This window comes from Belonocnema kinseyi, chromosome 4, assembly GCF_010883055.1.
Source record: "Belonocnema kinseyi isolate 2016_QV_RU_SX_M_011 chromosome 4, B_treatae_v1, whole genome shotgun sequence".
Classification (NCBI taxonomy): Eukaryota; Metazoa; Arthropoda; class Insecta; order Hymenoptera; family Cynipidae; genus Belonocnema; species Belonocnema kinseyi.
This window is the reverse complement of record NC_046660.1, coordinates 113,558,229-113,583,938: the sequence shown is the minus strand read 5'-3', so window position 1 is coordinate 113,583,938 and position 25,710 is coordinate 113,558,229. Positions and strand designations below refer to the sequence as shown.

At 32.5% G+C, this 25,710-nt stretch overlaps 1 protein-coding gene across 1 annotated transcript in view; it reads right to left on the bottom strand.

The window, feature by feature from the left end:
• The window catches only part of LOC117171380, a 58,093-nt gene that overhangs the window by 25,144 nt on the left and 7,239 nt on the right, over positions 1–25,710 (bottom strand). Inside the window, exon 2 of the mRNA XM_033358630.1 lies at positions 18,035–18,301. Within this exon, the coding sequence (XP_033214521.1) occupies positions 18,035–18,268 (234 nt within the window). The 5' untranslated portion in view covers positions 18,269–18,301. The remainder of the gene's footprint in view (positions 1–18,034; positions 18,302–25,710) is intronic.

Here is a 25,710-nt window from a genome sequence, read left to right as displayed (position 1 = left end):
CCGCTCTGAACTCGTTTTTTTCCATTTTTCTTAACGAACAATTTTTTTTTTCAATTGGTTATAAAAACACGTAAAATCAGAAGATGTGGACTGTGACTGCACTATATATCTAGTCGGGAGTGGTGCTGACTGAAAACAGATGATTCGCAGCGATTCGCGTGCCATTTGTTGGTCATTCTAAGGACTTATTGAACTACCCTCTACTACCAGGCACGTAACAAACGTGCCTGGCACATTACCGGACCGATGGGCGGCAGACGGTTTGCTGACGATAAAGCGTCGTTTGGTTAGTATGAATGAGTTTAAAGAGGCGAGGCGCGTGACACAGGCGTGGAAAAAAGTGTAGAAAAAAAGGTCCGTCATATTTCTCAGCGGCAGACAGCCTTTTTCTCCAGATTTTCCCACAGCTGCTGCTAGCTCAGCAGGGCCGTCTCAAAGCTTTGAGGCGGACTGCGCTCTTCTCTTCTGATACAAAATTTTCATAATATAATACAGTATCAAGCTTGCACACGAATTATCTTGTATTTTGTTTATTTAATATAGTACACTTATTTCGGTATTATAATATAATTTTGTAATTATTAGGCTGTTAAATTGCCATTGCAATATATGTAAAAGGAATAATTATTATTCTACAAAGATACGTGATTGTAAAATTTTGTTAGCAATTGGCGTTTATGAACAATTATTTTCATATACTTTTGTGCTATAATTCTAATCATTATTATTACTTATATATTATATGGGTGCAATTTCATGTCAAATCATGTGAAGAACTTAACCTACTGTTTGTAATTTTTATGAAAATTGTAGTATTTGTTCTTGTAAGTGTTGAAAGAAAAATTCTAACTTGATTTTTGAATAATTCCCAGAAATGGCAGGATACTCAAAATTGAAAAATTTGGTCTTTTTCTTTAAACTTTCATAACTTTTGTGATTTTAATACTATTAAGGTTTATTTTTTTGAATATTCGTAATATGATGCAGTACTGAACAAAAATTTCTTGGAACAAAAAATGTCAAAACCTTCTTGAATTTTTTAAAAATGAATTTGTAAATTGAATTATTTAGAGGATAGTATAAGCTATCTATACATTTTTTTAATTGAGTATTTTTTCAGAAATTCAGTTTGAACATTCGTTTTTGAAAAATTCAAGAAGGTTTTGACATTTTTTGTTCCAAGAAATTTTTGTTCAGAACTGCACCATATTGTGAATATTGAAAAATACACCTTAATAGTATTAAAATCACAAAAGTTACGAGAGTTCAAAGAAAAAGGACCACATTTTTCAATTTTGAGTAACCTGTCATTTCTGGAAATTATTCAAAAACCATGTCAGGGTTTTTCTTTTAACACCTACGAGAAAAAATACTACAATTTTCATAAAAATTACAAACAATAGCTTAAGTTCTTCACATGATTTGACATGAAATCGCACCCACATAATATATAAGTAACAATAATGATTAGAATTATTGCACAAAAGTATATGAAAATAATTGTTTATAAACGGCAATTGCTAACAAAATTTAACAATCACGTATCTTTGTAGAATAATAATGATTCCTTTTACATATATTGCAATAGCGAATTAACAGCCTAATAATTACAAAATTATTTTATAATACCGAAATAAGTGTACTATATTAAATAAACAAAATACAAGATAATTCGTGTGCAAGCTTGATACTGTATTATATTATGAAAATCTTGTATCGGAAAAGAAGGGCGCAGTCCGCCTCAAAGCTTTGAGACGGTCCTGCTGAGCGAGCAGCAGCTTTGGGAAAATCTGGAGAAAAAGGCTTTCTGCCGCTGAGAAATATGACGGACCTTCCTTTCTACACTTTTTTCTACGCCTGTGTCACGCGCCTCGCCTCATTAAACTCCGAATTATTCTGAGCGACTTTATTTGCGAAATTATAATTTTTATTCAGTTTTGTGGTCGAAATAGGATTCAGGGTTTATTACTACACCTTTTATGCAATTAAACAGCGCGATAGCTCCATTTAATCCCTAAATAAAAACATTCAACAAAAATTCTTGCAAAACTTTTTAAGGGCTCTACTGGATTCTAAACATGTTGTAGCACACTCCAGATTTTTTTCAAAATTTTTCCAACATATTCTTAGCTCGGGGGCCATGTGAAAATTTACGTGTCTCAACAATGGGCCTCGCAACAGCATTTTTACTTGTATTTTGCTAATTAGCTCGGAACGACATTTTTTTACGCAAATTACAGAAACACCATTTTATTTATAAAACTTAGCGGATTCGTGTGGTTCTCATTCGAACCTCACATTTTTTTCTGCGGAGTTATTGCCTTCTAAAGTGGGGGATCTTGATTTTTTGCGGCGATATTAGAAGAACGTTACGCGCACGACAGCCGAGGAAGGATGTGCCTGCCATAGTCTGAATGAATGTCCTGGAAACTGAAAGCCCTCTGCTGCCGGCAGATTCAAATATAATTTTCCACAATTCCCTGTGCGTCCTCCTGAATCCCAAGATGGCCGTTTCGACAAAATCAACCCTATCAACAGTCGGCATTTCGAACTTCCATATAGCCAGTCTACCCTGCCGATGAAAAAGCACTGAAAAGGCACTGGTGAACGGCTTCACAATGAGCTATGAATCGCTTTTGCAAAGTCAACCCTTATTTTAAAAATCTACCCCCTGTAATTAAAAGAAGTATTAAAAAAAGTATTGAAAAAATGACTAGGCTATATTTTGCTGCTATTTTTCTGCTTTTAAATGTGATATTAAACACTTTTGTGAAATCAACCCTTATTTTTAAAAAACCACCCCCTGTAATGAAAGGTATTAAAACAAGGATTGGAAAAATGACAAGTCTAGTTTTTTTTCTTTCAAATTTGATAGCAAACACTTTTGTAAAATCAACCCTTTTTGTAAAAAGCAACCCCCTGTGCTGCACAAACGTATTTAAAGAAATGAAAAAATCAAAATGAAAAGCACTTGTAAAAAATAAACACAATTTTTCTAAAGCATAACTAAGGAGCAAAATTATTTTTCACCCCTAATTGTTACAAAACCAACCCCCGTATTTGTATCCGAATACAAAACTAAAGACTAAAGTCAAAAATTGTATACATTAACTGTTGGGACTTTTGTCCTTCTGATTGTTCTGCTCTCTCATTATTCTCCAATGTCATATACAATGCTCGAAATACATTTACAAAAGCATTACAATGCTTTTGTAAAATTAATTCTTGTATGAAAAAACAACATCCTGTAATGAAAAGACGTATTGAAAAAAGTCAATATCTACATATATGGAACTTACTCATAAAATAGTAACATGGTACTTTTAAGCGTAATTATTTCTCACCCCTATTCGTTACAAAAATAACCGCCGCAAAGGACAAAATGCACCAGATTTGTGGCTTATTTTGGGCGTTAAGGGTTGGAGCCCAAAAATCGGAGTGTGTATTTTCGAAAAGCCCAAAAATCAGAGACCCTATTGACACTGGAAAATACTTTAAAAAGATAATTTTTTGGCAAAGTTATATCTACGTGGTAGAGAGGGGTTCATTTTAGACGTTAAGAGTTGGAGCTAAAAAATTCGAGAGGGTATTTGCGAGGAGCCCAAAAATTAGAGACTATATTGACACTGAAAAATTCTCAAAAAGATTCTTTTTTACAATTTTATATCTACGTGGTAGAGGGGGGTTGATTTTAGAAGTTAAGGGTGGGAGCCAAAAAATTGGAGTAAGTATTTTTGAGGAGCCCAAAAATCAGAGACTCCAGTGACTATAGAAAATTCTCGAAAAGATTATGTTTTTACAGCTTTATATCTAAGTGGTAGAGAAGGGTTGATTTTAAGCGTTAAAGGTTAAAGTCAAAAAATTCTAGAGATTTTTTGAATTTGTCAAAAAATGAACTGTTTTAGAATTTTCCAGTGTCAATGAAGTCTCTGATTTTTAGGTTCCTCAAAAATACCCTTTCCGATTGTTTGCTCCAACCCTTAACGTGTAAAATCAACCCCTCTCTATCACGCAGATATGAAATTGTAAAAAAATAATCGTTTTATGGATTTTCTAGTGTCAGTGGAATATCTGATTTTTAGGCTCCTAGAAAATACCGACTTCAATTTTTTGGCTTCAACCCTTAAAGTCTAAAATCAGCCCTTTTCTACCGCTTAGCTATAAAGTTGTAAAAAAAGAATCTTTTTAAGAATTTTTCAGTGTCAATGGAGTCTCAGATTATTGGGTTTCAAGAAAATACACACTTTAATTTTTTGGTCTTAAGCCTTAGTGTCTAAAATCAAACCCTCTCGACCACGTAGATATCAAATTGTAAAAAAGAATCTTTTTGAAATCTTCCCAGTGACAATGGAGTCTCTGATTTTTGGGCTTCTCGAAAATACCCTCTCGAATTTTTTGGCTCCAACCCTTAAAGTCTAAAATTATCCCCTCTCTACCACGTAAATATGAAATTGTAAAAAAATAATCTTTTTGAGAATTTTGCAGTGACAATGCAGTCTCTGATTTTTGGGCTTCTCAAAAATACCCTTTCCGATTTTTTGCTTCAACCCTCAGCGTCTAAAGTCAACCCCTCTCTACCACGTAGACTTGAAATTGTAAAAAAATAATCCTTCTGAGAATTTTACCGTGTCAATGAAGTATCTGATTCTTGGGCTCCTCGAAAATACCGATTCTAATTTTTGACTCAAACCCTTAATGTCTAAAATCAACCCCTATCTGTCACGTTGATATAAAATTGTAAAAAACAATCTTTTTGAGAATTTTCCAGTGTCTTTGAAGTCTGATTTTTGGGCTTCTCGAAAATACACGCCTTAATTTTTTGGCCTTAACACTTAACGACTAAAATCAACCCCTCACTACCACGTAGACATAACTTTGTGAAAAAATAATCGGTTTTAGAATTTTTCAGTGTCAATGGAGTATCTGAATTTTAGGCTCCTCAAAAATACCCTTTCCGATTAATTGCTCCAACCCTTAATGCCTAAAATCAACTCCTCTCTACCACGTAGATATGCAATTGTAAAAAAATGTTCCTTTTAAAAATTTTCTAGTGTCAATGGAGTATCTGATTTTTTAGCTACTAGAAAATACCGATTCCAGTTTTTTGGCTCCAACTCTTTACGTCTAAAATCAACCCCTCTCTACCACGTAGATATAACTTTGTCAAAAAATAATCTTTTTTAGAATTTTTTAGTGACAAAGGAGTCTCTGATGTTTGGGCTCCTCAAACATACCCTTTCCGATTTTTTGCTACAACCCTTAACGTGTAAAATCAACCCCTCTCTACCTCGTATATATGAAATTGTAAAAAATTAATCTTTTTGGGAATTTTGCAATATCAATGGAGTCTCTAATTTTTGGGCTCTTCAAAATTGCCCATATCGAGGTTTAAAATTTTACTTGTAGGTTGGTGTTTTTGCACATAGCGGTGGTTTTTCTAATATTTTATTTGATGCATTCGAGAAGCCCAAAACAAGCACAAAATCTGGTACATTTTGTCTTTTACAGATTTTATTTTTCGCAAGAGGGTGGTTTTTTGAAAATAGGGTAGGTTTTGGATTTGTGCGTGCATTCGGAAGCCCAAAATAAGCCCAAAATCTGGTGTTGTTTGCTTTTTCCGAATTTGAGTTTTTAAATAGGGGGTATTTTTTTTTAGTACGGGTGGTTTTTAGAAATTGGTTATTGTTGCGTTCAAGATCCCAAAAGGCTCTAAATTCTAATACAAAGAAATTTTGGAATTCCGTTTGTAGAGGTGCTAGCTTGATAGACCTCATTGTCGCGCTGTAAGTTAATTCGAAGCATTAAAAGATGCATCGAAAAAGGTCAATTATATTTTTTGAATATTCACACATAGACTAGAAATGATATGCGTTGTGGTGGTTAATTTGTAATGAATAGGGGTGAGAAATAATTACGCTTAAAAGTACCATCTTACTATTTTAAAAGTAAGTTCCATCCATGTAGATATCGACTTTTTTCAATATGTGTTTTTATTACAGGATTCTGTTTTGTCATATAAGGGTTAATTTTACAAAACCATTGGTAATGCTTTTGTAAGTATATTTCGAGCATTGTATATGACATTGGAGAATAATGAGTAGCACAACAATCAGGAGGACAAAAGTCCCAACAGTTAATATATACAATTTTTGACCTTAATCTTCAATTTCGTATTCGGATACAAATACGGGGGTTGCTTTTTACAATAAGGGTTGAGTTTACAAAAGTGTTTAACATCACAAATATCAAAGCAAAAAAATATCAACAAAATCTAGCCCAGTCATTTTTTCAATACGTTTTTTTATTACTTTTTTCCATTACAAGGGGGTAGTTTTTTAAAAGAAGGGTTGATTTTACAAAAGTGTTTAATATCACATTTGAAAGCAAAAAATAGCAACAAAATCTACCCTAATCGTTTGTTTAATACTTTTTGTAAATACTTTTTTTCAATACAGGGGGTCGTTTTTTTAAATAAGGGTTGACTTTACAAAAGCGATTCATAGCTCATTGTGAAGCAAAAAATAGCCAAAAATCTAACCTAGTCATTTTGTTTCAATTATTGATTTTTGAATGATTTTTGTAGAGGGCGCCGCTGAGTTTCCGAAAAGCTAGCACCGCCCTGTTTCCTCGAAAACTAACAGAGCAAACAAAAATTTTTTTGTAAAAAATAATAAAAAAATATGCCGGATCGTCGACTCACCAATGGCAGTTATTTTGGCAGTTGGAAAATTCTAAATTTTGAAAAAGTTCTTGTTGAATACGTGCTAGCTACCTGGGGCGCGACTTGGTGCACCCGGGTCGTTGAATCACCATTTCGAATTGTTTCGGTTACCCACAAGATTTAAATTTTAGAAAAGCTCTCGTAGAATACTCATTATGCTACCTGGTGCTCGATCTGGTGCAACCGAATCGTCGACTCACAATTTTGAGTAATTTTGGCTATTGGAACAATCAAATTTTTTTTTAAATTCTTGTAGAACAGCAAAGCTCTTGTCCGTTTAATCAATTTAACTGCATACTATTTTGTACCTCAATTTATATGATGATTTTTTTAATCGCTCATACTAACTTAACAAACATCTTTTAATCAAATGAGGACAAGCAACGTCATCTCTTAATATCTCAATAGAGTGCTTTTCTTTATCTATACAGCGAGAGAATATTACAAACTAAAAATCTGTTAACCACGCCCCTACTCGCTCTCTGATTCGCGGGCCTTTTTCACGACTGCGCGACTCTCATTGGCGGGCGCTTTATCGTTTCGGCCTTTCGTCACGGATCCGGTATTTGATGAAAAATAGCCATGCTGTAAAGTTCGCTTGAAAATTGTTTCAATAAGCAATAATTCTTGTAAATTTGCAAAGTTTAATATCAAAGAGAAAAGTTGTCTTGAAACAGTAGCATCGTTTCCGCTGCAATATTAGGTAAAGTTAGTCGCATAAGGAAATTGTTTTTTGCATACTTACAGTTTCCCCGGTTTTTTTCCACAAAAATGAAAAATTTTTTAAACTGAATTCGGAGATGCTATAAAATATCATAACGAACGTCCTCGGACTCTTTTTTGAGGGATAATAACAAAAAAATTTATTGTGATTAATAACAATTTTATGCATATGAATTATTTTGAGGTTAAGTCGTTTTTCATCTCTGCCTTTCCGATAATCTGGAAATTATTTATGAAATAAACTTTTTTGATTGGCTGCAAACAAGGTTAGTTCCGGGAGATTAGTTACTATGTTTATTTGTAAGTCCAAAGTTTTCGGCCAAAAATATTGTGTAGTTTGGAAGTAACGCTCGGGTGAATTGTAACACACATAACCTCGAAATATACACGCACGTTGTTAGCAATATCAAAAATGTTTTGATAAAAAAAACAAAAACAAAAATGTGCAGGGACGTCCGTTAGCATGTTCGCTATCATTTTCCAGATTATGAAGGCAAAATATTTCTTATCCTAGGAAAAAAGCCGGAGGAATCTAACACTGGAAAAATCGATACTATTTCCGAAGTGCTATGCAAATTAATCACATTTTGCTAAATTAAAACTTTTTTTAATTAACCTACAAAAAAGTGTGTGGGGACGTCCGTTAGCATGTTCGCTGCCATTTCCCAAATTTTTAGGAGAAAATATTAATTATTCTAGATAAAAAGCCGGGGAACCTAAAACTGGTAAAATCGACAATTTTTTTAAGGGCATGTGATATTTCGTCGTTTGATCAATCGGGTACAGTTCCCCCGGACTTTTTCCACAAAAATGAAAATTTTTTAAACTGAATTCTGAGATGCTAGAAAATATCATAACGGAAGTCCCGGAATCTTTTTTGAGTGATAATACAAAACAAAATATTGTGCTAAATACAAATTTTATGCATGTGAACTATTTTGAGGATAGGATCGTTTTTCAGCTCTCTGCCATTCCGATAATGTAGGTCTCTGTCGTACCGATGCCTGCGGTAACACTCAAAAATATTTATGAGAGAATTGTGACACGCATAAACTAGAAATACACACAAATCAAATTTAGCAACATTGAAATTTTTTGAATGGTCCCACAAATAAAGTGTGCAGGGTCATCCGTTATCATGTTGGTTATCATTCCATAGATTTTGAAGACAAAACTTCATTATAGAAGGAAAAAAACCGAAGGAATCTAGCGCTGATAAAATCGATACTAATTCCTATAGGATGCTTTCCTATAGAATTCCTATAGGTGCTTATAAGCATCACTCAAATTAATCAAATTTAGCAAAATTAAAGTTTTTTAATTAACCCACAAAAAAGTGTGCGGCAACGTCCGTTAGCATGTTCGCTATCATCTCCCAAATTAAAAAAAAAATCTTTATTATTCTGGGAAAAAATCCGAGGAAACCTAAAACGTTCGTTCCGCAACACTGCTCCGACCCAGGTTGCTGATCAATCTCTCTAGCAATCACACCAAGCGAAGAACCTCACGAAGTCGTTATGTAAGGTTGCTCACTTGGGTCCATTAGTGGCCAAGGTCTTTTGTTTCAGGCTTCATTCACTCTACTGACACTCTTTTTATTAACTACTTGCCGCCATACTTTCCTGTCCTGTCTCTAGCTTCTTTTATGTACATGTATTTTTTTATGCAGGATCTCGTGTTTCTGTGACTTCTTATGTCTCTTCTAACTAGGGTCTCATTCACACATTCTAACCATTCTTTCCGCGGTTTACCTCTGGGAACGCTGCCATTTACTTTACCTTGATACACTTGTTTCGTTAGTCGTTCATTTGGCATTCTCTCAACATGTCCGAAGCAACTGGTAAAATCGATAATTATCTAAATATCACAATTTACAAAGCAGCATAACAAAGAGTCATCGGCATGTCACTCTGTAAACAAATTGAGCCTATTCGTTGAAAAATATCCAAATTCTGAATTTATTTAAGAAAAATAGTTTGAATAATTTCCAAATATCATATATTTTGAATTAATAGTAATAAAGTTTTTATTTTTCTCACATTGATACCAAAACTAAGGATTTCAATGAGCTAACGATTCCCAATCCCGAAAAGAACTTTTGTTCATTAATTTTCTACAATTTTTGTAATTTTTACGGACTGGAAATTATTTATAGATAGTTTAGCACAGAATCTTAAAGTCTTGAAAAAAATTATACTTTTAAAAAGTCAAACAAAAATATAAAGTTTGTTGTTAAATCAAAAATTACGCAAATTTGTTATTTAAAAAATTAACACGAATCTTTGCGTAAGTTCAAAGCTTTTATTCATAAAAAACGCTACTCAAAATTTTTAAATTTCCGAACACTTTGAGCTATAAAAGTGTAAATGAACTGTAGGTAAAAAATAATATTTTAATAGAAATAAAAGCTGAGCTATTTTTAACAGAGAGTTTCATATAGGATACATAAATTTCAACCAATGAAGATTAATTTTCAACCAAATTTATAAATTTTTAACAAAAATGAAGCATCTTTAAAAAAAAAGAATTTTCAACAAAATAGTTCAGCATCCCCTGGCGGGCCGAAGGAACCGAAAGAAACCTCTACAAAGTACCCTTAAAAACACCACTGAGTCCCCCTTCGGTCCCTTCTTTAAAAACTCAGAAAAACAGCAAGATCGACTTTTAAATTGCTGAAATTCAGATTCTACGTTAAAGTTTGCATTAGAAAATCACGGAGTAATCGCAATACTTTTTTTCAGTGTTAAACACTTTAAAAAATAAAATCCTAGTGGACAAAAAAATTAAGGATGTCCTAGAGACTTCTTTTATAACATGTCTTTTAGTCATCCTAGGGATGCTCTTAAAACGTCTAATGTCAGTACGAAAGATGTCCCGAGGACGTCCATGTCTTTAGGTCATCTTCAATACATTGGACGTCTTAGAGACGTTGATTGGCCTGACATAGGACGTCCTAGGAACGTCTGAAGGACGTTCTTGGGATTTTTATAGTTTTGTGCCCACTGGGTACTTTGTAGATCCTGGCGTATGTTGTTCGTGAAGTTTAAAAACAAAATTCAAACACTGCTTGACTGTTCTTACTCGCATCACAGCGTTGCTGTTTGAGGTTTCCACTGCGTGGCTCTAGCATCCAGACAGAATTCTTAGAGTTACCGACGGAACGCTTATCAACTGCAACTAAAAGAAGATGCACTTGAAGCCGCCTTCGGACCATGTAAATGACAGGTATTTTATTTTTTAAAGTTGTTAACGCTGCAAGAAGTATTATTGCGATTACTCCATGAGTTCCTCCTGGAAATTTTAATGCAGAATCCGAATGTTAGCAATTTAAAACTTGATCTTGCTGTTTTTTTTTAGTTTTTTAAGAAGGAACCAAAAGCGGACTCAGTGGTGGTCTTTAAGGGTACTTTGTAGAGGCTCTTTTCGGCTCCTTCGGTCCGCCAGGGGAGGCTCCTTTTGGTTCCTTCGATCCGTCAGGGTTCAATCCAGAAGTTGATTTTTAGCCAGGATTATTACTTTTCTAAAAATGAAATAGGAATATTTTCGGCTAAACCCTAGAGAACCAAGTTAACGGAAAGGATACTCTACATAGTATCCTCATAGTATATCCACATAGTATCCCTTCATTAAATGTCTCATAGATACATATCGAACTTCTATAATTATCTAATTGTTCCTAATGGCTTCTATTGGTAGTGCCACTTAGAGAAAATTTGCCACATAGAAAATCTACAAGCGCTTATATGGATTTCCTTGTGATGTATTCTAAATGGATTTTCTATTAGAATTTGAGATTGTTTCTGAATGGAATTCCAAGAGCGTCCCTTTTGTTATAAGTATTTATATGGACACGGCACAAATTCATCTGTAAATAGTCAGGAACATATAGCTAGGTCTCGGATACGGGATAAAAAAATCAAACAATGAAGGTATAATAAAAATTCTAGCCACTTATCCGGCGAACTAAAACCACATAAAGGCGTGCTCGTACGCACCGAGCGTGTGGGTGAGAGTGTGTGCGGGCCACATAAAGACGAACCTACGTTCTAGTTCCCAGATTTGTCGGGCAAGCTCGTGAGTGCTCTGTGAAACTTTACCCAATAACTCATAATATTTTTGTAATTATTTACGGAAAAAAGTGATGAACGGTTTAAGACTTGTCATATCGAGTTCGTCAATTCTTTCGCAAAATTCGCAGATCATTTACGCAAATATAGTATTTTTCTGCCGACTCACTAATTCCCGAAGCATCTTTATGGATTTTTATGTATGCTCCTAACATGTAATCTATATGGGATGACAAAGAAGATTTTAAATGGTTTCTATATGGATATGCAAATAGGATATTATAACTTGATGTGGTTTCTATCAGAATGTACAAATAGAATTTTTTTAACAGCGTGTAAATTTCCTACATCTATACGGTTTTATTTGTATTATTTAAAAAAATTTTAATTTATCTGCTATATCATCAGAGATTGTACCTTACCAATAGTAGATCAACCCTCCAAACCATCAAGGCAGAAAATCTACACAATATCGATCAAGTTAAGAATATTCAATAACAGAAAATGCTTAGCGTCTTAATAAGACTAGATGGAAAATAATGTTTTTAAATAAAAATTATTTCTTGAAAAGAAAAAAAGATCCTACTCCATCTTCACTCCATTGGGGATCGAACCACAAAACTTCTGATTTCCGGTCAGGTGTTTAGTGGTTCGATTCCCAATGGAGTGAAGATGGAGTAGGATCTTCTTCTCAAGAAATAATTTTAATTTATTTTTATTCTTCTGACATGAAATCTATATGAAATTTCAAACAGGATTTAAAGTGGTTTCTATATGGATTTTATAAGTGGGACTTTTCTGACGACGCGCGAAGTACCTACCCTTATATGCAAATGTATGTAACATGATGTAGCTGTATATAAAATAATTTAACAGATGTCAGATTACGTTATACAATGTTTCGGTCGGGTGTCCCTCCATCTGTCCGTGGTACTATTTTCAAAGAACAGGAAGTGAGAGTTCGGCAATGTAGAGAGAACAAAAGAGAATTAAGAGACTTTAAGAAAATAAAATGTTTTCCCTAGGATTCCTGATTTTTTCTGGAAAATTAATTTTTTTTAACTTTTTAAAATATTAAAGAAGATTTCGCAGATTGTGAAAGAAGAATCAAGAAGATCAAAAGGACATTTTTCAGTCAGAACATTTCAAAAGTGTCGCGAAACGGAACAGCGTCATGATTACGTGTTTCAAGGTGCGAAGTTGCTTGCAATATGTCTGCAAGCTGAGGGCTAAGCAATAATACCATAATGCCACCGATTAAAACTTAAGCTTTTTAATTGCTTGAATAAAAATGATTTTTTACAATAAGTGTTTTTTATAGTATTTTTTTATTTTTCAACAACTATTAAAGTAAATACCATACTCATTAACAAAGAAAATTGATTTTATTATGAAATTGAATATATTTTGAAAAATAGAAAATAATATCTGAATAAACATATGGTGAAAAATCATTTTTGTCCGCCCCCCACCCCCTTGAAAATTCGCCATTGCATGCACGTGAAGCAGACGTAATGTGGCCACTTCCAGCCCAGTCGACCTCGCACATGCGCACTTCGCCGCTGGGCCAACATGAAACTCTACGCCCGCTACATAAAAAACTTTACGCCCGCTATGTTCCATATACAGGGTGGACACGCTGGGGCTTACATACATGGCGAGTTGAATGCTAGCCGAATTGCACAGAAGCAGGGGAGAAGCCATTATACAGGGGTATTTTTATATTTCGCGCCTTTAAAGTTGCATTCGGAGCGGCCATTCGGCCAAAGCCGTGCATCTTCGGATCAAGTTTATGATAGTTTCCATGGTTGCATTTGAAACTTCAAACGGTTATGTTCAGATTCACCTGTTTTCCCTAATCGCTTTCAGTAAATGTAGGCAATGTTAATTTAAAGTTTACGCATTTAATATTTAATTCACTTTATTTAAAATATATCCTGTCTATTCATAACATACGTTTATTATGCAGTAAAAATAAGCATTAAACACCATTCACTCTTCGCCCACTGGAAGCACAGAATATTATTACTATTTTATAGTATTTGTCACTTAGCAGCCATTCTATAATGTTACTGGAACAGAAAAAAATGAAGTTTACTTCTCAGTTCACATGTCTCACTTCATTATAAATAGACACTTTTATTATTTGTAATTACTATATAACATAACCTATATTGTTTTGACACTTGTATCCGTTTGAAGTTTCGAACGCAACCATGGAAACTATTATAAACTTAATCCGAAGATGCACGGACTTGACCGAATGGCCGATCCGAATGAAACTTTGAAGGCGCGAAATATGAAAATACCCCTGTATAATGGCTTCTCCTCTGCTGTTGTGCAATTCAGGTAGCATTCAACTCGCCATGTATGTAAGCCCCAGCGTGTCCACCCTGTAGATTCTTATAGAAGTACGAGTACTATAGCAGTGGTCGGCAAAGTACTGCCGCGCGGCAGCCCTAGTTGCCACGGCGCGGCGGGTCGAGTCAAAATCTCGTGACTTATATATCGCTAATATAAGAATTTAAAACAAATATCATTTGCAACTTTTTATTCACATTGAGTATCCCGTCTAAGAATGAACCTCTGCCGAGGAAAGATAACCCATCTCAGGAAAAACGAAGCATTGGCGAACCAAGCGCGGCAGGCGAAAAAAATTTCTTGGGTCAAACCTGCCCTATACTGAAAAGTGGGCAAAAAGTTTGCCGACCACTGTTCTATAGGGCATAGGCATCTATATGCAATATAGCTTGACAAAAGACAATACTTTACGTATTGAGCTTTATTCTGTATGGTTCCATAAGTTATTTAATGGAGGGATCCCTTCCGTATTATGCAAAAAAAACTCAACAACAAAAAACAGCAAGATCGACTTTTAAATTAGTGATATTCGGATTCTACGTTAAAACTCCCATCAAAAGGTAACTGAGTAATCGCAATAGCTTTTTTATTACCATAGAAAGTTTTAAAAAATAAAAGACGTATAACGCCTGTGGACGGCTGCACTTCAAACGCATCAACTGTAAGTAGCAGTTAACAGGCGTTATAGGTCATATTTTTTTTAAACTTTTTACCATTGCAAAAAAAAATATTGCGATTGCACCATGATCTTTTAATGGGAATTTTAACGTAGAATCCGAATGTCACCAATTTGAAAGTTAATCTTGCCTTTTTTTTAGATCAAGTTGCACGATACGGAAAGGATCCCTACCGATAGAAATCTCAGAGTATATGCTAAAGATTCTCAAGCCTCTGAGAAGCTCTGAGAAATTCTCCGCAGGCACTCAGGTAGATATATTTGAAGGTCCAGGTAGCTCTTTTAAATGTTTTAAAGGCTTTTAAATATCCTTTCCGAAATTGAAATAGAAATACGATCATAAATAACAAGCAGAGAGGCTATCTCAATAGAGTAGCCGACACTTACTGGTCCTTTGTTAAGCTTTAGGACTGAAATTTAGAAATAGATTTTTTAAATTTCATAGTTATCATCCTAAAACATAATGATTCGAAATCTACGGGTTTCGATTATTCCAGATATCTAACTTTTTTTTAATGTTTAAAATTGGAATTCCCTACCGATAGAAATCTCAGAGTATTCCCAGGCGAAAAAGCCTAGCCGGATTGAGACTATATATAAGCAGGTTCGATTTGAATGATTTAATCACAGAGGTAGTCAGAGAGATTTGGGTCCTTTTAAAGGTTCTTTTAGAGGTCCTTTGAAGAGTGATGCGACTGTCATATAATGCTTCTCTTCTATTCGTCACGTACCGAGCGGGCAGAATTATTTACAGTAGTTGGCCGTCGCTAGCCCGACTCTCCCTTTAAAATTTTTCTTCAAATTATTGACACTTTTTTTTAATTAATGAATTTTATCATTGTATGCTTATTTATAATTATAACTTATATATTAATATACAATTTTCGAGTTGAATTAAAAAATGTCTTTTTTGGCGTATCTCATTCCATTTACGAGATTCGTTATATTCATTCCAATTTTAAATATCTAAAAAAAGTTCGATATCTGAAATAATCGAAACCCTATGATTCCGAATTATTATGTTTTGGGCTGTTAACTATGAAATTAAAAAATTCGTTTTCCCAATTTTAATCCGAAAGCTTGACAAAGGACCCTTCAGTGTCGGTTGCTCCATTGAGATAGCCTCTCTGCTTGTTATTTATGACCGTATTTTTATTTCAATTTCGGAAAGGACATTTTAAAACATTTAAAACATTTAAACGAGCCTTGAGAATCTTTAGCATATACTTAGAGATTTCTATTGGTAGTATCCTCATCTTTAGAAAATATCTATTCTTATCGTTACTTCCATCGCGTTGTCCCCCTTTCTTCCCAGGGTTACATGCGTTGTTTTTGGCGTTACCCACTCCCCTCAAATTGGTAACGTCGTTTATGCTCAGCCCCTACTTTATGTTTATTATAGCGACGTGAGAATACTGAAATTAATTCAATAATTTGAATCAACCCAAAAAAGTTGTAGTTTAAGTAATTTTTACATTTTCATTCATGAGAATGTAATGTAATCGTCCAATTTTGCGATCTCTGGTTTTTAACGGATCTTTACGTTTCGGTATGCACAAATATCGAAAATCATACAATTTTGTCGGTGTCGGTCTGCCTCTCTGTATGTCTGTACGTATCTGAATGTTGTAGCCAGGCTAACTTTTGAAGGATTTGTCCAATCGAGTCCGCATTTCATACACTTCTGAAGGTCCCCAAAATGAAGGTTAAGTTCGCTAATCAGACATTTCAAACCAAAATTTAAAAATTGAGAGCATTTTCAACATTTTAAAATAAGAGTTATAGACTTTTCAAACATTTGAAATTTATCAAAAAATAGAAAAAATTATTTTGTCATAGATCCAAAAATTTCATTCAAAGTTTTTACTAGATACCAAATATATTTCAAATCTATTCTAGCCGAATTTTTCGATTAGCCCAAAATTTAAAAAATTTCAGCATTTTTAAAAATTTTTCAATGTTTGATCATATTATAGAAATTTTGGTCAAAGTTTCTGATAGATGGTTAGAAAACTTGCAAATCATTCAAATAAAATTTTCAACTTCGATGAAAATTAGAAAAATTATATACTTTTGAAAATTTTGAAAATGTTCAGAAATATAGAAAAAAATATTTTTCGAAAGAATAGGAAATTTCATTTCAATTTATTACTATATAAAAAAATATATTTAGAAACCGTGTCAGTTAAATTTTTCGATTAGACCAAAATTCAAAAAGTTTGAGCTCTTTCAAAATTTGAATAAAAATTTTTTGATTTTTAGAAATTTTTGTCAAATTTTGTGTTACGCGTCAAAAAGGTTTGCAAATTATCCTAATGACATTTTTAAAATCGATAAAACTTCAAAAAATCATATGCTTTTCAACATTTTGAAAATTTTCAAAAAAAGGAACAAAAAATTTTTTAATACGTTAAGAAATATTAATCCAAATTTCTACTAGATATAAAATATATGTTTTTTGAAAATATTATGAATAAATTTCTTAATTAAATAAAAGTTCAAAAAGTTAGATCATTTTCAAAAATATGCAATTTTGGTTTTTTAAGAGATCCATAAGTTTAAGGCGTTGTTTTTAGTAGATTTTAATCAGATTTACAAATTATCTTGATGAAGTTTTTCAATTAAACACAAGTTATCGATCGCGAATTTCGTAATGAGAATGTAATAGTCAAAACCGTAGGTGCTTTGAGAACCTTCTTTAAAAACAAATCGAAAAAGATTTCAGTTTCAATTTATGGTTGTAATTCCTTGGAAGTTTAAACCACGGTTTTCGATTTAATTTATGATATTTACGATATTTGAAAAGATTTAGTGAAAGTGTACGCATGAAACGTACGAAAACGAGTGCGAAGCGCGAGAGCGTACCCGCGCGCCCCTGACGCGCTCAAACTTGGCGCGAAGCGCCACGCGCACGGCGCGCAATGGGGATGTACCCGCGTAGCTGGCATATTTTTTTTAACCCTACGGACATCAATTCACAATTAAAGAGCTGGCAAAAACACAGAGGTAATTTAAAAATAATATTTATAATTCAAAAAGTTTAAGCCTCGCGGACCTTTGTTTAATTGCTTATCAAAATTATGTAAGGGTACAAAACAATTCAAAATAAGTTGATTCCACTTTCATTCTTTAAGTTTTGATAATTAGAACTCCAACCATTTTAGTAAATGTACTAGGTTTTCGAATTTTATATTGTCAACGTGCAATATTCTAACCCGTCTTACACGAAAGTATGACAAAAGTCCTGCTTCCAAGGGTTTATTCATGATGTTTAAATTTCAAATATTGTATACTACCACTCGAGAAAATGTTCTTCTTTCTAGAAGAAAAATTAAAACGAATATTGAAATACTGAGATTAAAGATTTGATTATAAATTACATCTAAAATAAAATATTTAAAGGTCAAGTTGAATAAAAGATAACCTTAATATCTTAATAAACGAGGATTATAGGTTGTTTGCTAGATTATTATTTCTTTTTAATACCTTTAATTCTGGGCCAAATTTGCGGAATCTTATGGATGGAAATGGAAAAGAATGCCAATCGATGTAAGAAGGTTCGCCAGTTAAACCAAATCCTACGATTTCTCGATTTCCAATTTTTTTCTGATAAATTTCCTTCCGACTAAATGTTTCATGATGACATCCTCGCACGTTTAAAAGTTTTGCTGTGGACCCGAAATCCGGGGATTTTAAAGCCATACTTCTCCACAATGACATTTTTTTAATCTGCCAATTCCTTTTTCCAAACACCTAATAGCAACACGAAATTTGATTAAACCAAAGAAATCGAAACAAACGAAATATGCATAGATAAACAACTGAATCTCTACAAACTCAAATATAAATATTGAAATAAACAGGACACTTTTGCCAATACAGTAGACTCTACGACACTTCTCGTTTTCGAGGTTGTAGGGGAAGCGGACACGAAGTGTCAGAATACCCTCTCCCCTGCGACACGCGAGAGCCACGTGACGCACGCGCGAATTCAAACGCTCTCAAGCTCCGTACAGCTTTGTCAAGTATGTTCAGTGAAAGTAAACCTTCCCTTCAGTGACACCGATACGAAAATCTTTTTGTGGGGAAATTTATTTAATTATGAATTTCTTAAAATTCATAATTAAAATTTTGAAATTTCAATTCAATTGGATCTTGAATAAGATAATAATTGTTAATAGCAGAACGCAATCTTTTGAAATTTTAAGAATAATTAACGATGCAAAGTATGCAATTTTTTGAGTATCTTTTCTCCTTCTTGAATTTCTTTAAGGATACTTGATTTTGTTCCAGCAATGAGCCATTCACTTTTTTTACGTATTTTTGTTGGCGGCTCCTTTGAAATTCTTTTTTTTAATTCACAATATAGGTTAACGTATTTGGTAAACAGTTTAGAAAAACAAAAGGTATGCTGCCTTATTCGGTGTGAAATGAGGCAAGGAGTGGGGGCGAGCGAACGAAGGAGAAATCGGAAGACGAGAAGTGTGTTAGAGAGAAGTGGCGTAGAGTCTACTGTATTAATGTAAACCGTCCATTACTGGGACAACGTAAAAAGTATGTCCAATACTTGCACAATAATAAATATCGTTGAGTATCTTTTATATTCCAACATAAATTATAAAAGTTAAAATATTCTATTATTTTTGAAGTTCTTTTAAATTTGTTACCACTATTTATTTTTGTCCTGACAAGTTGTACATTTAGTAAAAAAGAATTAAAAATATTCCTCAAAATGTGTGAATGAACTGCTACAAAATTCGTCATTTTTTTTTTAATTTCAAAACTTTCCGTATACCCAGTGAGCACAAAAATTAAGGATGCTCTAGAGATGTCTTTGGGACATCCTTAGGCCGTCTTTTATAATATGTCTTTTGGACACCCTAGGGCGATGCTCTTAGGACGTCTAATGTCAGTACAAAAGATGTCTCGAGAACGTCCATGTATTTAAGACTTCTTTAGTTCATCTTTAGGACATTGGACGTCTTAGAGACGTTGCTTGGGCTGACATAAAACGTCCTAGGAACGCCCCAAGAAGATTCTTGGGATTTTGATAGTTTTGTGCCCACTGGGTAACTTTTACAGCATTGAATTTTTGAAATTTCCTACAGTAAAAGAAAAAGTAATGTTTGTTCATATCTTTAATACGTTTAAAAATAAAATTCATAACTTTATTAGCGACTTTCGGTAAGTTATGAATATTTTAATGTCTCGCATTTGGACAAATTTTTGGCGAAGTTGGCTAAGCCGGGACGAGCTGTCGCTGACTGTCTCAGTTTCGGACACTTGAATGTGAGTTGCGAAATTGCATTTCCATTACTGGGATGGTCACTTTCGCCGTGTTTTTAATTAAATATCAAAGTATTATGTTAGTGATATATTAAAAATATTGTTTATAAGACAAGCTCTTTCTGTTCAATTGATTATTTATTCTAAAAAAGTTGTTCTGAGCAGTTTATGGACACCTCCAATTCTAATCTCAAAGTTTTCCAACTCCTTAGGTAAGTAATGTTATATATAGTACCTAAAAAATTTATTTTTTTAATAAAAATTAGTAAGTATCCTAATAGCACGGAACATTCCGGGAACGTGTCTGGAACGTTCCGCAGGAACCTTTGGAATGTTCCAGTGGGATGTTGCAAGAATGTTCCCTGAGCATGTAAAATGTCCGCCGCTTGGGAACGTTCCACTGGGCCTGTGAGGAACCTTCCATTATTGTTGTTTTTATTAACAATTGTCTCGTAATCCGTAAGAGATAGGTAAAAATAGATCCATTCTAGAAATAATCAATTGAGATCGATAAGACACATTATAACTAATATCTCAATCGTTCCAAATCGTGTTTCTTGATTGTGCCAAAACGATTGGCAACGATTGAGCATTTTGCATTTCCAATTATTCCCAACCGGGTACTTGGAATTTGCCACGTAATGGCGGAATTTTTTTTGGCGGGAATTATTTAGACAGTTTTTTTAGTTTTTCGGAATTACAGTATTATTTTGTTATTTAAAAATTTCAAGCCGTTATCATTTGAATACAATTAAACAATTAAAAATTAATATTAGAGATAATTTTTTTTTCAGAAAGAGGTTTCAATTTTTCATTATTCGGAATTATTAACCCATAAATATATCTTATAACTTAAGACGTTTTTATTAATACAACTTTTTAAATTTTTAGTTTATTGAAATATAAGTACTCAAAATGATGGACAAAATTCATTTTAAATTGAACAGGGAATTTACATCAATGTCCTTGATATTATATTCGGTAATCCTTAGATTATGATTTCCCCTTTATCACTAATGATCGACGTAAAACCAACTTTTTATATTATTCTCAAGGTAGCCACTAAAATTGAAGACAAAATTTGGAATAATTTCATGGTTAAAAATTTTTTACACTCGTCAATAAAATTCAAAGTTTAAGTTTTTGAAGCTGAAAATTTTGTTATTTAAAGTATTTAAGACTAAGTTGCACATTAAACCAATGGAAGTGGAAGTTTTCTGATCACTAAGCGTGCTAAATATTTAATTAAAACATTTGAAACAGCGATTTCGAGTTTAAAAGTTTTTTTTATACATAAAGCATTTGAAATTGTACAATATGGATTCAGAAGCCTTTAACTTTTTTTGATTCAAAATTATGCCATGTGAAATTTAAGTATGAAAAATATAAATTTTCAATCTTGTTTCAACTTGATTTGAATTAGTAAAAATGCAGTCTTCAAAAATAGCATTTTAAAATTCGGGTTTCTAAACTGCTTACATTTAAACTTAATAATTTCTTAATTTTAGCATTTCAAACTCAAAGTTTAAAACATTTCGTAAATTCAAAATTAAACCCTCATTCTTTGATATGGTAAAAGGTCGAGAAACGTCCATACGCTTACATAAGATTTAATGAAATTATGAGGATGACAACTGGATATAAGGACCAAAAATAAACTTTTTTTAGACTATTAAATAAAAAATTTGAACAATATTACAGAAATATGTGGCCATTAATCACAATGTTTCAAGAAGGAGAAAATATTAAAAATTTATGTGCTTATGGAAGGGAAACCATTTTTTTTATGAATTCCGCACATATTCAATTTAATTTTGAACTAAATGAAACCTAAATCAATCTAATAATATAAAATTAATAATTTCAAACCTTGAAAATAGAAATACTTTCAAACCAAATTATTTGAAATATTCAAAATTTAATATTTGAAATATTTAAAACTAGAATTTTCAAGAATTTTTAATCAAACTTATTTATAAATTCAAAATTGTTATATTGAAAGAAACTTAAAAGGATTGGATTAATTTTTCTACTAAAAATTTAATGAGTTACCTATAATTTATTTAGTCTGCGTTTCAAAATATTGGCACCATCCTACCTTCTATAATGTTTCGAATCGTTTTCAATTAGGTATCCCTTATTCTGAGTTAGGGGTTAAGTTTTCACGGCAGCATTTTGATTTTGCAATTTATTATGCACATGCGGTTTTTTATTCAGTCAAACAAAGAAATTTCAAGAATATGAATTTAAGAAGCAGTAAATAAATGTTTCACAATAATATACCGGCTAAATCAAACTACCTACTTGATAATCATACTACATCACTGTCACATCGTTAAACGGTATGATTTTTATATGTTGTTAATCCATATACTTTCAACTTTTTATTCGGTATACCGCCTAAACATTATATTTTTTATACTTAAAACTTTTGTGAAATTAATAAAAATTTAATATCAAGCTAATAAACGCGTGCGCGTCATTTGTGTTACAGACGAAAACTGCAGAGGGCGTATTGCAAGCAAGTGCATTTACTCAATTTAATCCGATTGGGAACGATTGACACAATTAGCAACAAACTAAAGCGATTCAACTTTTGATTACTCTTAATCGTTATTAATCGTGTCCAATCGATTATTTCTAGGAGGGAACGGAATGTATTTCACATGTTATTAACCCATATACTTTTAAATTTTCATTCGGTATACCGGCTAAACATTATATTTTGCTGCATTTAAAACTTTTTTTAAATTTCTAAAAAATTAATATCTAACAAATAAACACGTGCGCGTCATATGTGTTACAAACGAAAACTGCAGAGGGTGTATTACAGGCAAGTGAATTTACTCAATTCAGTCTTATTGATTACTCTTATTGATTTTGATTACTCTTAATCGTTATTAATCGTGTCCAATCAAGTATTTCTTGGAGGGATGTCATTTTTTAGTTTTGAGCACCGAATATACTATATTGTAATATAGTATCTACATCATAAACTGACATTTATTTTGACCTATCACTTACGGTTTATCGGATATTCATTAATAATAATAACAATAACGATAATTTATTCTTTGAAAGTTCCCATGGAATGTTCCTGGAATGTTCCCAAGTGGCGGACATTTTACACGGTCAGGGAACGTTCCTGGAACGTTCCGAAGGTTCCCACAGAACGCTCCAGGCACTTTCCTGGAACGTTCCGTGCTATTAGGTTATGCATTAAAATGTAATATTATAGATTTGTATGAAATATTAATAAAGTTAATATTATCGATTTACTTTTTAAGACAAATTGAGTAAATTAACTTTTCTGTTGAAAATTTATATTGCATATTAATTTTTTTTTATTTCTTGACTGAAAAATGTTTTTTGATTAACATTTTAAATCTTTTCTTAAAAATTCGTATATTTGGTTCGAAAACGTATCTTTTTAATTATAAATTCATCTTCCCAGGAAAAAAAAATCCATTGAAAAGACGACTCTGTGAATTGCGTATGTATCATTTGCAGATTGAGAAAGTTAAAACAGAATCGGTTTGCGACTATGTGAATCGGTTATTTTCTCAAGCAGCTTCAAATCTGCCATGTACTGCAATGACCATTTCAAGCAAGGTTATATTGAATCGTTTTCCTTCTTTTTGAATGAGACCAACTTTGTTGGAATTAAGCTGCCATATTTCACACTATTTTTGAAATTTATAAATTATCGAATGATTAAAAGAAATCATGCGCAGGTCTACTAGATTCCTTTTGCTATTTCAGTTATTAGTATTTTACGGCATATAAGTTAGTCAACAAAATTATAATGACTAAAAGTCTTTAAAAAAAACGGCAATTCAAAAACCTTCGAAACCCATTTAACAGCAGTGAATGGATTTTTGTTTCCTGGGTTTCTTCAACAAAAATGCAACTGTGGTTGAAAATTAATCTGTTTAGGTTGAGTCTTCAGCAACTTCATTGGTAATTAGTTTTTTTTTAACTAAGCCGACTGCTTTCAATATATAATTAAAATCTTTTTTGGTTGAAATATCAACTATTATATTTTTTTATCACAATTTACCTTCTTTGGGTAACTCAGTACTTCAATTTTCTAAAAAATTCTTGAATTTAAAAGAAGACTAATTTTCTACCAAAAAAAAATTAATTCTTATGAAAAAATATAATAGTTTATATTTGAAACCAAACATGTTTTAATTACAGATTAAACTTTACATGATTTTTTAACTAAATAAGATTTTTTAGTGAAAAAGAAAAATATTTCAACCAAATTGTTGAAGTTTCTACCATAATAATATAATTTTCAAAAAAACAGTTGCATTTTTCTACAACATTGTAATTTATAATTAAAATGATAAATTTCCCAACCAAAAAGACGAATTTTCGACAAAATAGTTGAAATATTAATCAAAACAGATTTTTTAGTCAATAAAATTTTCAACCAAATAATAAAATTTGTAACTAAAAAATAATTTAAATTGTTTCTATACTGGTTTCAATTCATGTATTAACTTGAATTAAGATGAATTCTAATTCAAAATTTTCCACTAAACAGTTTACTTTGCAAGTAAATCGATAATATTAATCTATAATATTAAATTTTAGTGCATACCCTACCGAAAAGAATTTTTGAGTATATACTAAAAATTCTTTAGGTCAAAGAAGCTCCGAGAAATTCTCCGCAGGCACTCAGGTAGATATTTTTAAAGGTCCATGAAGCTCGTTTAAATGGTCTGAAGGCTTTAAAATATCCTTTCCGAAATTGAAATAAGAATACGATCATAAATAACAAGCAGAGAGGCTATCAATAGAGTAGCCGACACTCAAGGGTCCTTTGTTAAGCTTTAGGATTGAAATTTAGAAGTAGATTTTTTTTAATATCATAGTTAATAGCCTTAAACATAATAATTCGGAATCTACGGGTTTCGATTACTTCAGATATCTAACTTTTTTTTAATGCTTAAAATTGGAATTAATAGAACGTTTCTCGTAAATGGAATGAGATACGCCAAAAAAGACAACATTTTTGAATTCAACTAGAAAATTGTATATCAGTATATAAGTTATAATTATAAATAAGTATAATGAGAAAATTCATCAATTAAAAAAAAAGTGTTAATAATTTGAAGAGAAATTTAAAAAGGGAGAGCGGATTAGCCACGACCAACTACTGTAAATAAATCTGCCCGCTCGGTACGTGACGAATAGAAAAGGAACATTATATTACCTTCGCACCACTCTTAAATGGACCACTAAAATGATTTTGGAAAGGACCCAAATCTCTCAAACTATCTCCGAGACTATTTTGTTTCAAATCGACTTTGTTTATAGACTCAAATGGGCCAGGCTATTTCGCTAAAGAAAACTCAGAGATTTCTTTCGGTAGGGTAATCACAATCCATTCTTGCTTTCTAATGTATTCTGTAATAAATTATAAGTAAATTGTGCCATTTTATTTTGATAAACTCCATTGGATTTTCCTTGTCCCAGTATTGGTTTCTTCGGCGCCCCACTTTAGGATATGCCCCAAAATTCGTGTTCCACACGGAGAAAAATGGATGTTCAAACGTAACATCTAGGTGTGCAGGGTTAACATATTATATACCTAACTATAGGACAACAATCTAGATGTTCAAAGTTAGCATCCGTAGATCTTAAAAAGTGAAATGTTACCCTCTAACATCCAAAATGTTCAACTGAAAAAGCCGAAATATTGCATAAATGGTTATGTCAAATAACGTCTGTAAATATTTGAGGAGTTTACTTATTAATGGTCATTTAAGGGCATGTGACACAGCTAAATACCTATATTACCGACCTCACTTTTTCCGTTCACTGAATGTTTTTTTGAACTTAAGAACTTTTTTTGTAAATAAAAT